The sequence below is a fragment of the Phocoena sinus genome, chromosome 3 (genome assembly GCF_008692025.1).
Source record: "Phocoena sinus isolate mPhoSin1 chromosome 3, mPhoSin1.pri, whole genome shotgun sequence".
NCBI lineage: Eukaryota > Metazoa > Chordata > Mammalia > Artiodactyla > Phocoenidae > Phocoena > Phocoena sinus.
This window is the reverse complement of record NC_045765.1, coordinates 287804-301763: the sequence shown is the minus strand read 5'-3', so window position 1 is coordinate 301763 and position 13960 is coordinate 287804. Positions and strand designations below refer to the sequence as shown.

The 13960-nt window shown below is 58.5% G+C and overlaps 1 protein-coding gene across 7 annotated transcripts in view; it reads left to right on the top strand.

Annotated features, from left to right (window-relative positions):
• Positions 1 to 13960, top strand: part of SHC2 (SHC adaptor protein 2) — a 30865-nt gene that overhangs the window by 10611 nt on the left and 6294 nt on the right. For 5 of the 7 annotated variants that reach the window (XM_032628397.1, XM_032628400.1, XM_032628396.1 and 2 more), the window contains exons 2-10: positions 4990 to 5060; positions 6748 to 6808; positions 6932 to 7051; positions 7518 to 7607; positions 7736 to 7787; positions 7875 to 8001; positions 9192 to 9348; positions 9997 to 10054; positions 12951 to 13094. In XM_032628397.1, coding sequence (XP_032484288.1) covers positions 4993 to 5060; positions 6748 to 6808; positions 6932 to 7051; positions 7518 to 7607; positions 7736 to 7787; positions 7875 to 8001; positions 9192 to 9348; positions 9997 to 10054; positions 12951 to 13094 — 877 coding nt within the window. In that variant the 5' untranslated portion in view covers positions 4990 to 4992. Of the gene's footprint in view, positions 1 to 4989; positions 5061 to 6747; positions 6809 to 6931; positions 7052 to 7517; positions 7608 to 7735; positions 7788 to 7874; positions 8002 to 9191; positions 9349 to 9996; positions 10055 to 10238; positions 10364 to 12950; positions 13095 to 13960 lie in introns of all 7 variants that reach the window. The other 2 variants (XR_004349367.1, XM_032628395.1) reach the window with 2 other exon arrangements.

The following is a 13960-nucleotide window of genomic DNA, read 5'->3' as shown; positions in this document are numbered from 1 at the left end:
GGTCAGAGGTCGTGCTCCCTGGCAGGCCCAAGGCTGCATTTGACCTCTGCCTTTTTTTTTTGTCTTCTATTTAAAACTAAAAATTCCTTGTCGTTGTTTACGCATTGGGGTGTTTCAGGCAAAAGCCCTGGATTTCAGGTGGTCTGGCAGCACTGGGCCCCTCTGGCCCCTGAGCGTGTAGTTTGCTGCAGTCTTCACCGCCTCCTGCAGGGCCGGGGGACGCTCCAGAGCCCAGGCTGTGGGTTCAGATCCTATTTCTGCCGCCTACGACCTGTGACTGCCAACAGGTTGCAGAGCCCTCGGGGCTGTTTCCCGAGGGGTCATGTTGCTGCGTAGTGCGGGCTTTGGGTGGAGCGGGTTGACAGGTCATGTGCGCAGCACACCTGGAACAGGGCCCGGCATGCGACAAGTGGCTTATCAGTGTCATCGCTGCCGGCACGCGCTTCAGCCACCTGCTTACCTTCCCTGCCTTCGTCGTGTGTTCTCCGCCCCCCGGGAAGGGGACCCGTGTTGCGTCTCCTGTCCCGTGCAGTTGGGTCGTGCACCCACTTCACCCGGGGGGGCGCTGGGGTACCGGGAGGATTTCAGCCACACAACCAGAATGAGCTGTGCACTAGTTGGGGTGATTTAGACCCCTCACACCCTGGGGCCCTGCAGCACTGACGCCCCACGCAGACGCACGCTCTGTTAGAGGGAGGGTACGTGTTGAGCAGCCAGCACCCACCAAAGCTGTCCACTCAGTGTGAGAGTCTACTTTGGGGGCAGGGGCCACAGCTAATTCTCTTCGAGGTTCTACGTGTCTAATGCACGCCGGGCACATAGTCCCTGCGGACCTGTCTATCCGTCCCTCCATCTACCTGTCCATCCATCACCCATCCATCATCCATCATCCTTGCATCATCTGTCATCCATCCATCCATCTATCCATCCATCCATCCATCCATCATCCATCATCCATTCATCATCCATCATCCATCATTCACCCATCCTCCATCCATCATTCATCCATCCATCCTCCAACCATCCGTCGTCCATCCTCCATCCATCCATCGTCCATCATCCATCCATCATCCATCATCCATCATTCACCCATCCTCCATCCATCATTCATCCATCCATCCTCCAACCATCCGTCGTCCATCCTCCATCCATCCATCGTCCATCATCCATCCATCATCCTTCATCCATCATTCACCCATCATCCATCCATCATTCATCCATCCATCATCCATCCATCATTCATCCATCCGTCATTCATCCATCCATCATTCATCCATCCATCATCCATCCATCATCCATCATCCTTGCATCATCTGTCATCCATCCATCCATCCATCCATCCATCCATCCATCCATCCATCATCCATCATCCATTCATCATCCATCATCCATCATTCACCCATCCTCCATCCATCATTCATCCATCCATCCTCCAACCATCCGTCGTCCATCCTCCATCCATCCATCGTCCATCATCCATCCATCATCCATCATCCTTGCATCATCTGTCATCCATCCATCCATCCATCCATCCATCCATCGTCCATCATCCATTCATCATCCTTCATCCATCATTCACCCATCATCCATCCATCATTCATCCATCCATCATCCATCCATCATTCATCCATCCGTCATTCATCATCCACCATCCATCCATCGTCCATCATCCATCCATCATCCATCATCCATCCATCCATCCTCCATCCATCATTAATCATCCTTCATCCATCATCAATCCATCCATCCATCCATCCTCCATCCATCCACCGTCCATCATCCATCCAATGAAGGTGAGACACATCAGTTCACCTCCCTGTTTAAAGCTGTCCCACGGCCCCCCAGGTTGGTCACAATGAAACCCAGCCCCTCATCACAGCTCCAGGGTCCCACATCCTCTCATCTCTCATTGCTCCAGCCACACTGGAGTGAGTCTGGTCTCTCCAAGCTGGTTCCCGCTTCTGGCCTGTACTTGCTGTTCCCTTTGGCCTGGATCTTCACTTGCCTTACTCCCTCTCTTCTCCTGGTCACTGTCTAGGGAGCTTCTGCTGTGTAACAAACCATCGCACAACCTAGTGCATGGAAACAACAAACACTTTTTATTTCCTGTGGTGCTGTGGGTCGGCTGGGGCTGAATGGTCTCCTCCTTCACATGACGATTGGCTCCATGTCAGCTGGGGAGATGGGGGTGGGCCATGTGTCTCGTCATCAGGCAGGGTACCCCGGCAGGGTCGCAGGGTCCCAAGAGCAGCAGGGGAGCAAGCACCGGTGACGGGTGACCGTGCCTGTCCGTGTGCTGCTTGCATTACGGCCAACCCGGGGCCTGGATGGGGGAGGGGAGGAACTGGTGGCCACTTTTACAGTCAGCCAACGGCATCTGTAGAAGCAGCTACTGTGTCCTGCTAGAGCTTGTCACCCACACATGTGCATGCACACACACACACACACACACACAGTGCCCGCACATGCTGTGTACACGTGTGTCCTCCTTGGCCCCCTTGTCCACACAAAAGGCACTGTGCCTTCTAGTCGGCACCTTGCTCTTTTTACAGCTGCAGGCTCTTCCATTGCCAGCACCGCGATTTATTTAGGTTCAGCAAAGATACAGGCTGCCCAGTTAAATGTAAAGTTGCCACGAACACGAACAACTGTCAGTATAAGCATGTCTTGTGCATTATTTGCGACATACACTACGAAGATATTAATCGTTTATGGGAAATTCCAACCTAACTGGCGTCCCGGGTTGGACCTCACAACCCTAGATGTGTCAAGTTTTGGGGTGTCTGCAATTTCTTGTTTATTCCTCCAGTGCTGCAAGTCCTGCAGGAGGGGAGGGGCAGGCGGCCGGGGGCAGGGCACGCCGGGGCCAGCATAGGAAGGCATACTCCGCACCGGGCTGTGGTGGCAGTAAATACCTGCGCACCTGCCCCAGCACCAGTCCTGCGGGGTGGGGGTGGGGGGTGGGGGGCGGAGCCCTGGGGGGAAGGTGGAGTATGGCTCCCAACAGCCACCTGCACACACATAGGGAGCCCGCAGACTGGTGTGTCTTTGGGATAAAGTCCTCAAAATGGAGTTTCAGGGTCAAAGCGTATGTGCGTGTATCATTTTTTAAAAGCCGAGGGGACTTCCCTGTGGCACAGTGGCTACGACTCCACGCTCCCAGTGCGGGGGGCCTGGGTTCCATCCCTGGTCACGGAACTAGATTCCACATGCATGCCGCAACTAAAGACCCCACATGCCACAACTAAAGATCCCGCATGCCGCAACTAAAGAAAAAAAGATCCCACGTGCTGCAACTAAAAGATCCTGTGTGCTGCTACTAAGACCCGGCGCAGCCAAATAAGTAAGTAAATATTTTTAAAAATTGAGGTAAAATTCACATTAACCATTATTTATTTATTTTCTTTCTTTCTTTTTTTTTTTTTTTGACTGTGTCAGGTCTTAGTTGCGGCACACGGGATCTTCCGTTGCGGCGCCCGGGCTTCTCTCTAGTTGTGGCCTGTGGGTTTTTTTTGTCTCTCTGGTTGTGGCTCACAGGCTTCAGGGCGCATGGGCTCTGTAGTTTGTAGCACGCGGGCTCTCTCGTTGAGGTGTGCAGGCTCAGTAGCTGTGGCGCGCGGGCTCAGTTGCCCCGTGGCATGTGGGATCTTAGTTCCCCGACCAGGGATCGAACCCGCGTCCCCTGCATTGGAAGGCAGATTCTTTACCACTGGACCACCAGGGAAGCCCCTACCATTAACCTTTTTTTTTTTTAATTTTATTTTTAAAATTTATTTATTTTTGCCCGCATTGCGTCTTTGTTGCCGCATACAGGCCTTATCCAGTTGCGGCGAGCTGGGGTCACTCCCCGCTGCAGTGCACAGGCTTCTCATTGTGGCTGCTTCTCTTGTTGCAGAGCACGGGCTCTAGGTGCGTGGGCTCAGTAGTTGTGGCGCACGGGCTTAGTTGCTCCGCGGCATGTGGGATCTTCCCGGACCAGGGCTCGAACCCGTGTCCCCTGCATTGGTAGATGGATTCCCAACCACTGCGCCACCAGGGAAGTCCCCCACTAACCGTTTTAAATCACAGTACAGTGGTATTTAGTACAAGGTTGTGCAGCCACCAAATCTATCTAGTTCCAGAACATTCCATCAACCCAAAAAAAACCCCGTCCCCATTAGCTGTCACCCCCTACGCCCCTCCCCAGCCCCTGACAACCACGAACCCACACTCTGTCCCTGTGGATTTTCTTGTCCTGGACGTTTCCCATCAATGAGATCATATGACAGACGCTGCACATGGCTGTGCCAGGTTCCCTCCCAGCTGTGCAGACAGCACGTTGGAGGGTGCTGGTGGCCGTCGTCTGGCCACCCTGCCCCACCCCTCCGCCGGCTGTTCCTGCCTTCTCTGTCCCTCAGCATCGTCTCTTGGAGATTTTGAATTACCGAATTACCTTCCGTGGAAATGGTAATCTGAGCAGGGGTGGGCACACTCTCCCTGGAAAAGGTCAGACAGTCAAAGCTTTGGGCTTCGCGGGCCAGACGTCCTCTGTCCCGCCTGCTCGCAGACCCTGTCCCGGACCCTGGGGACGCAGAAGTGAACAGGGTCGCCACCATCCAGTCCTCCCGGGCTGACCTTCTAGTGGAGCAGAAAGAGAATGAACAGCAGGCAGTTAAATGAACAGCCAGGACTGAGCCTGGAGGAATCCACCACTTCCAGGGAACAACTCCCTTACAGTCGGGGAGGGCAGCTCTGAGGAGGTGACCGGGAGCCTGGAGCTGGGGAAAGAACCAGTCCACTAATAGAGGGGGGAAGAGACGGCTGGGGCTGGCTGGTGCAAAGGCCCTGTGGCAACCAGGCTGGGCCTCGTAAGGACAGAGGTGGGGGCTGGAGCCCAGGGTGGCGGGAGGGGAGGGCGGAGGGCTCGCTGGAGGGAAGGCCTGGGATCCACGGTCAGGCCCCAGCTGGGCTCTGCTGGGCTGGCGCTGACCCTGTGCTCTCTCCCCTCAGTACATGGGCTGCATCGAAGTCCTCCGTTCCATGCGCTCCCTGGACTTCAGCACTCGCACCCAGCTCACCAGGTGAGGCCCGGCTGCGGGGATGGGGGGGGTCTGGTGTGTAGCTCTGTGCTGGGAGGTGAGGGTGGTGGACTCGGCGACAGTTCCCTCCCCCTTCCCGGCTTGGGGAGCAGTGCTCCGCAGGGTCAGAGCGATCTGGGGCGGGGCACAGTCCCAGCTCTGTCCCCGCCTGCCGGTCACCCACGGTCTCCGGACCCCAGATGATCTCCTGGAGACGACAGCGCATCCCTCAGAGAGCGTGTGGGTCCCACGAGGGGTGCTGAGGACGCCCCAGCATGTCCTGGCACCCGGGGGGCGGTGCTGCTGGCTCCCGGTTGAGACTCAGGGCAGGGCCGCAAGGGGCTGGGAGCCTGTCCAAGGCGACCAGGGCATGTCCACCGTCCCGGCTTTTTTTTTTGGTGCAGAGAAGGCATGGTGGTGGTATGATGCTCTGAGCTGCCTGGACCTGAGTCATGTAGAGTCAGGGGTACAACCAGGGCTGAGGAAGGAGGGGCCCACATTGTTTTGCATGTTGAAAACTGACTTAGTGCATTCACCAGAGACATCAAAAAACTCTATTCACCCAAAGTGTACAATTCGATGTATTTTGCTGTTTTCCAAGTTATGCAGCCATCACCACGATCTAATTCCAGAACATTCCATCACCCTGAAAGGAAGCCCCATCCCCATTAGCAGTCACCCCACCCCCTCCCCAGCCCCTGGCAACCAGGAACCCGCTCTCTGTGTCTGTGGATCGGCCCGTTCCGGACGTTTGCCATCAGTGGAATCACACCCTGTGTGTCCTTCTGTGTCTGGCTTCTCTCACTGAGCATCGTGTTCTCAGGGTCCGTCCACGTTGCAGCGAGTGTCAGGGATTCCCCCCTTTTCAGGGTTGAGTGACGGTCCCGTGTGTGGAGGGACCACGTTGTGTTCATGCATCTTCAGCTGATGGCCGTGCGGGTGCTTTCTACCTTTCGGGCTGTTGTGAGTTGAGCTGCTGTGGCTGCCCACGGGCAGGCTTTGTGCAGACGTGTGTTTTCAGTTCTCCAGGGTGTGCGCCTGGGGGGGATTGCTTCACATTTTGAGGAGCTACTGCTCCATTTTGCCTTCCCACCTGCGGGGTGAGGGCTTGGTTCCCCTCACGGCACCGACATCGTTGAGAGCCTTCTGTGTGTCCATCTGACCCTCAGGACCTTGTAAGAGTTCCAGCCCCTCCGCAGGGATGAGCCGTTTCATGGAAGTCTCTCCCGTTCTGTTTGGGAGGGTTGGCTCTGCCACTGCCTCTGGGGGCCCAGAGCAGAGGTCATCCCCTTATGCCACAGATGGGAATCTTGGCCAGCCTGTGGCCACACAGAACTTGGGGTTCAGGCTGAAGGGCTGTGTCAGCAACCCCAAATCTGACCCCCAAATCTGTCAAGTGGGCTGTGGCTCAGAGGTCCGCTGGTCACTGAGAAAGAAAGAGCTGGAGGGGGAGAGCTGAGGGCAGGGGCACCTGCGGGGCACACGGGGTGGGTGGCTGGGAGCCCGGAGCCCCTGGTCCAGGCTTCCAGGTGCCCTAGCATTCCTCCCTCGTCTGAGCCCCTCCCCACTCAGGATCCACTGCACCCCTTCCTCAGCCCATCTCCCTCTGACCGCCCCGCCCCGCCTCCTCTGAGCCTCTGCTCCCTCCACTCCAAGCTCTCTAAGCCCCCTCCCTCCTCCGCCCACACAGGGAAGCCATCAACCGGCTCCAGGAGGCCGTGCCTGGCATCCGGGGCTCCTGGAAGAAGAAGGTGGGTGAGGGGCCCATGGCCTCCGGGGGGGAGCGAGTGGGGGGCTCATGGCCATCCCGGGGCCTGCCCCAGCTGGAGCCCCACCGCGGGCCCGCCTTCCTGGTGCCCTGTGCCCCCCCGCAGGCCCCCAACAAGGCACTGGCCTCCATCTTGGGCAAGAGCAACCTGCGCTTCGCCGGCATGAGCATCGCCGTCAGCATCTCCATCGACGGCCTCAACCTCTCCGTTCCCGCCACGCACCAGGTGAGCGCCGCCCGCCCCTCCCCCCAGCCTCCGCCAGCCCCGCCAGCCCCGCCCAGGGCGGGGTCTGTGGACTCACCTCGGTGAAGCCTGGAGGCATGCCGGGCGCGGGCCCTTGGGTGAAGTGCAGGTGTTGGTGTGAACTGCGCACCGGGTCGCGTGTGGATTTTAGCACGTGTGTCTGTGTGTCTGTGTCGGGGGTGTAGTGACGTGTCTGAGCCTGGCGCCCACGTGCGCACGTGTGAGAATGCCCACCAGCGCGGGGCGGGTTTGTCCTCCCGTGCGGCTGCGTGGCCGTGGGTCTCTGCGTCCTGCCCTGGCTGCGGGGCTGCCCGTCCAGTGGGGCTCTCGGTCATCCTGGCGTACTGTCGAGGGGATGGCTCATCCCCTCACCCCTGTCCTTCCGGCCCCCCTGTGGCCTTGGTCTAGTGACCGGCCCGAGCCCCTGTTTCCTCCCCCGACCCTGAAGCGGCAGCCCCGTGACTGGTGGTCTCTCTTCGGCCAGATCATCGCCAGCCACCACATGCAGTCCATCTCCTTTGCGTCGGGTGGTGACACGGTAAGGCCGGGACTGGGGGTGGACTCTCGGCCCCTCTGTCCCCCCAGCCCCGAGACCCCCTGCCTGTGCCCATCGGTCCCACCCCCCGCGTTGCTGGGACTCCTCCGCCCGCTGCCCTCTCTCCCCAGGACATGGTGGATTATGTGGCCTACGTGGCCAAGGACCCCATCAACCAGAGAGGTGAGGCCCGGTGGGGGCGGGAGGGGCCCTTGGGCTGGAGCGCGTCAGCCGGCCTAGGCCCCGCTGATGCTGTGCCACGCCCCCCAGCCTGCCACATCCTGGAGTGCTGCGAGGGCCTCGCCCAGAGCGTCATCAGCACCGTGGGCCAAGCCTTCGAGCTGCGCTTCAAACAGTACCTGCACAGCCCCCCCAGGGTTGTCGTCCCCCCGGGAAGGTACCGGCCTGCCCGCCCCGTCCCCCCGCACCTCTGCCGGCCCTGCCCCTCCTCCCCGGGCTTGGGTCCTTGTCCCCTCCCTGCTCTGTGCCCCTCGTGGCCCACGGCTCGACCACCGGGACCCCATTTCCGCATCTGTAAAGCTGGGATAAAAACATCCCGACTCCCGGCTGAGGTGAGGGCTCAGGGAACTGGTTGGCGGGGGGTGGCCGTCACACTGTCGTCATGAGTCTGCACGGGGGTGGCTGGCGCTTCTGCAAAGGGCCGGACTGCACGCCCTGCTGTCTCAGCCATTGTGGCGGAAGGCAGCCAAGGAGGATGTGTGAGCAATTGGCGGTGGGCTGTGTGCCAGCAGAACTTTATTCATGGACACCCCAAACTCTGAATTCCGTCTGACTTTCACACGTCATCAGATGGTGTTCTTCGGATGTTTTCTTAGCCATTTAACAGTTCTGCGGCGTAAAAGTGTAGAAACCGTCCGCGGCTCCTGGGCTGGCAGAGACAGGCAGTGGCCTGCGGTCGGCTATTTAAATATCTGGACAGACAGGAATTGGCTAGAATAAGTAGTGAATAAATGAATTTGTTAGAAGTCCGATATGCACCGGTGAGGGGCCGGCGTGCGCAGCTGTGGCCCTCGCACGGGCTTGCACGCCCCTCGCACACGCACGCTGTGGCGGCCTCAGCCCCTCTCCTCCCCGGGCTGCAGGGCCCTCCTCTGGGCCCCCCACTGCGACCTGCTGTCCCTCCCTGACTGAGCGGCAGTCAGCGGCTTCCCGTCTTTTGCTCTTAGGAACCACACTTGCCTGGATGAGTCTCCATGGCATAAATTTCAAAGGCGCCATCCAGGGCCACAGGGCGAGGGCGTTTTCAATGCTGAGGGGTGTCGCCACCCTAAGCCGTGGCTTCCGGGTTCTGGGTGCAAGCCTGGCGTGGGCAAAGGGGGCGGAGACCAGCTTTTCTGAGGCCCTGCTTGGTTCAGCCAAAGTGCTGAGGCTCGTGCAGAATCCCCTCTGATGGACAGAAAGGGGCACCCAGACCCTCCATCAGCAACAGTTCCCGGTGCCACCGCTCAGCTGATGGGGGGCGGTCAGGGTCCCTGGGCCTGGAGTCCTCGGCACCCTGTTGGGAGCCAGCCCCTTCCCCGTCCCGTGCTGGGGCCTGTGCTCCCCTGGCTGGCTCTGTGTCCGCAGGCTGACCGGGCCGGAGGATTCGGCCTGGGGGGACGAGGATGAGATAGAACACAGCTACTACAACCGCACTCCCGGGAAGGAGCCGCCCCTGGGCGGGCTGGTGGACTCCAGGCTCACCCCCGCGCAGCAGCCCTGTGCATTTGGGGCCCTTGGCCAGGTCAGCCTCTGGGACCTCGTGGGGAGGGTGTCCCAGGGGGGCCTGACCCCCAGCCCCTCCTTCTGCTCCTGTCCTCCGGGATCCTAGAGGAGGGTCTCTTGTGCCGTCCCCACCTCCTTCCTCCCTCCCCAAGCTGCCCAGATCTGCTCGGCCCTATTCTTGACACTTCAGACGGGATTCCCATCGCAGACATTGAGGAAATGGGTACAGCAGTGATTGAATCAGGGCTTCCAAGGAGGATAACGGGAACGTACCCCAGGGAGACTGACCAGCCCTGGTCAGGAGGATGTCCCTGAGGGCAGGGTTTGGGCTGGGCCCTGACGGGTCAATAGGCGTCACCCAGGAGAGCAGTGCAGGGAAGGGCATCAAGGTGCAAGAGACAGCATGTGCCGGGGCAGGCGTTCCAAGTGGGGACAGCCCATGAGGCTGCAGCAGAGGTGCGTGGTGGGCGCGCGGGCAGACGGAGGCCAGGGAGCGGGGGATGGGTTCAGAGCCGAGCTTCAAATCTGGCTTATAGGAGGGTTGGTGTGGGAGACTGGGGTGCTGTGCTGGGAAGAGGGGGTGCTACAGGCCAATCAGGAGGGTTGCCGTGGGAGATTGGGATCTGGGCTTGCACACTGCCGGAGGACCCCTTGCTCTCTTTTTCAGGGAGCATCTCCTGCTCGAAGAGACGCCCGAGGCCCGCAGTGGGATGTGGGCCCCTCAGGTACGGTAGGCTGCTCTCTGGGCTGTGTGTGTGTGGGGGGGCCCAGCCCTCCCCCTGGGTCCCCACCGCCCCTCACACTGCTTCCACTCTTTGGGTCACTCCACTTTCACCGGCGAGATTGTATTCCCTCCCCACGCTCTTAGAGATTTGACAGCGTCTGCTTTTTTTCTTTTTTTCTGTGCAGACCAGTTTCCTTGTATTTTGGGCATAGGTACTGCATCTCGTGGTTCAAAGCACCAGAGTATAAAAAGGCATCCGGTGAAAAGTCAGTCTCCCTGCCCCATTTGTTTTATCCACCTCCCTAATCAGGTAACCGCGGTTAGTAGTTACCATGTTTTTTCCAGAATTTTGCATGCACTTTCAAGCCAACTCAGACATACATGGCTTTCCCCGGTTTTTAGACGGTGGCATGCTAGCTACCCCTCCACCTTGCTTTCCCCTCGTAACAACCCAGCTTGGAATCCTCCCCACGTCGGGGCACGGCAGTCGCCCCCCCTTCTTTTTCACCACGGCATACTCCCTGCCACGTGAAGGACCGTCCTCGCTCAGACATTTGGGCACTTTTCGCAGGCATTCGCCACAACAGCGTCCACCACTCAGCTCTGTTCAAGGGCCTCCGTAGAATCCGTACCCGGGACGGTGGCCGCTGTTCCATGTGATACAAGTCACACAGCTGCCCTTTCGATTTACATTCCCACCAGGTATCATGGGCTTTTAACAAAGTGGTAGAGTTTTCAGCCATTTAAATGTTAACGTTATACAACACCTACAGCGACAGAGAAGGCTAAAATCCCCTTTGCCCCAGCTCCGAGGTCGTGACCTCACCCCCCTGGCACTTTTATGTCTCCTTTCAGCCTTTATTACCAACAGGCCCCCCAAAGAAGTCAGGACCCCGAGGCAGGCCGCGGACACCTTCGGTCTCTCTGGGGCTCTGGCTGCGTCCGTGTGCTCTTCTGAACGGCTGCGTGCTAGTCCCCTGTCCTTGGAGTTCCTTATTGACGTGGCCCCCGCTTGATGGGTGGCAGGCCCCTTGGGCCCCCCCGTGTGTCCCTCCCACGGATGCTGAGCTGTGGATGGAGTGCACACGTCAGCCACGGTAGGGAAGCCGCCAGTTGGCTCCCCGATGTGGCCGGGAAGTGTGTTTTCCCACCAGCCCTGCTGTGGCTGCCTGTTCCCTCACAGCCGTACTGACATGTGTTGGGCTTTTTTTTTTAGATCTTCCCAAACAATCTGGGCATTTCACTGCCGAGCATCAGAACCCTACTGGCTCCCGGAGCTTGTGGTTAAAGAACACGCGTGGCATTGGGTGCCCAGCAGGTGCCCAGCCGTCATCTGGCCCTGGTCAGCTATTTCTCTGGGACATGGGCTGCTCAGGCCTGACTCCCAGGTCTCACTAGCATTTCTTACCCCTGAGCCTTTGCACATGATGTTATCACTTCTTATCATGCCTTTCCCAAGTCTCTGGCCAAGAACTCCTACCAATATGTCAATGCCCCAGCTCCAATGCCCAGAAATTTTCTCTCTTTGGACTCCTGCAACCCAGGTTTCTTCCTTCTCACTTCACCTTGATTATAAGAGGCCGGGAGAATCTGTGCCTCCTCTGTGAAGACTGGGAAGCCTGGGCTGAGGCCCCTCGGCCCCCATCAACCACCCAGGGTGGTTTCATCTTCACCCCTACTTGTGAGGAAGCTACTCCCATTCTCTCCATTTTGCAGAGGAGGAGACTGAGGCACTGAGAGGTGACCTTACTTGCTCATGCCCACAGAGGGTGGAGCCGATGTATGAGCCCAGGTGTCTGCGAGGGTTAAGGATATAATTGGCATAAAGCAGAGATCGTGGCTGCGGGCCCTCGGGCTGCATTTGGCCACGGTGTATTCAAAGGTCATTATTTCCCTGCCAACGATTAAAAATGGAGACGTTTAGAAATGGATTGACACTTCTGGGGAAAAAAAAAATACACACGTGTCCTTTGAACGTAGGAAAAGATGCTGGACCTTGCTCAGAATAAGAGAAATGGAAATTAAGTTCCCCCAGGATGCCATTCTCACCTACCGCGTCAGCGAAAATCCAACAGTCTGATAATACACGGTGGTGAGGCCTTGGGAACAGGGCAGAGGCAAACTGGTGAGGATCCAGCAGATCTGGACCGAGGTGCTGAGGGACCCGGGGAGAAACTCCACCGAGGATACCTTTTCATGGTGTTGTGGCTTTTGAACCATGTAAATGCTTTATACATTCAAAAACAAAACTGAGAAAAGAAAGGAAAGCCTAAAATAGAACGGAAGCAAACAAATGACCTGCCCATGTATGATGTTGATAACATAATTACAGGGAGAGCAGAATTTTATTGTTATTATTTTTTGCGGTACGCGGGCCTCTCACTGTTGCGGCCTCTCCCGTTGCGGAGCGCAGGCTCCGGACGCGTAGGCTCAGCGGCCATGGCTCACGGGCCCAGCCGCTCCGCGGCACGTGGGATCTTCCCGGACCGGGGCGCGAGCCCGTGTCCCCTGCATCGGCAGGTGGACTCTCAACCGCTGCGCCACCAGGGAAGCCCTGTTATTATGTTTTAAACGTAGAGATTTAACATAAACATTGGGGTTCCTGCCTTCCCTTGAAACTGGGAAGCTCTGGCCCCCTGGCCGCTTTCCTGCCTGGCAGACGGGCGTAGGTGTGTGTGTGGGGGGGGGGGGGGGGGGGCTGGGGGCGTGGCTCCCCGTGACCTCCGCGTCTGCACAGCTCCCGCGCTTTTATGCGGTTTTTCACTCCTAACCCTGCTGTGCAAAAGGGCGGGGCTTCCCTCCTGGAGGGAGACAGGTGTGGGCGGGGCTGCCCTCCAGGGCCCTTGTCCTTGGGGTCCCCCGGCTGACCCTACCCCACTCCGGCTCCCCAACCCCAGCCCCGCCCGGGGATGGCTACGTGCAGGCAGACCCGCGGGGCCCGCGAGACTACGAGGACCACTTGTACGTCAACACGCAAGGTCTGGACGGCCCGGAGACCCTGCAGCCTGAGGACAGCCCCAAGAAGGACCTGTTCGACATGAGTAAGTGGGGGCGAGCCAGCCTGCTGGAGGAGGCCGGGCCCGAGCAGCCCGTGGCCTGATGGGAGATGCCCTGCGTCCTCCCCTTGGGATTTCTCCCCAGGTTATAGGGTTGGGGTGGAGAAGTGTGCTTCCTATGGTACTTCCTCCTCGGTGGGACCCTCCAGTCTCTTGAGGGGGAAGAGAGGGATGGGGGGCGTTCAGGCATCTCTTCTCTGTGGGACGCCTCAGTCTGCAGGAGGCCTAGCTCCCCATCTCTGGGTCTCCCCAGTCTGGTGAGGGAGTTTAAACTCCCTCTTCATGTGACTCCATGGTCTGAGGCAGGAAGCCCAAGCCCCTTAAAATGGAAATCCCAGCCTAATGGGGAACCCCCAGTCGGAGGAGGTAGGCCTAATCCACACCTTGATAAAGTGACTGGCTGATGGTGGAGGCCATTCCTTCTTCCCTCTGGGATGCCCCAGCCTGAGGGAGGGCTCAGCCTGATGGAGGAGGTTTGGGTCCAAAATACCCTCCTTTCCTACAACATCAGTATTATTTATTTATTTGTTTGTTTGTTTATTTTTGGCTGAGTTGTGTCTTTGTTGCTGCACGCGGGCTTTCTCTAGTTGCCGTGAGCGGGGGCTACTCTTCGTTGGGTGCGCGGGCTTCTCATTGTGGTGGCTTCTCTTGTTGCGCAGCACGGGCTCTAGGCGCGCGGGCTTCAGTAGTTGTGGCTTGCGGGCTCTAGAGCGCAGGCTCAGTAGTTGTGGCTTGCGGGCTCTAGAGCGCAGGCTCAGTAGTTGTGGCGCGCGAGCTTAGTTGCTCCGCGGCGCGTGGGATCTTGCCGGACCAGGGCCCAAACCCGTGTTCCCTGCATTGGTAGGCGGATT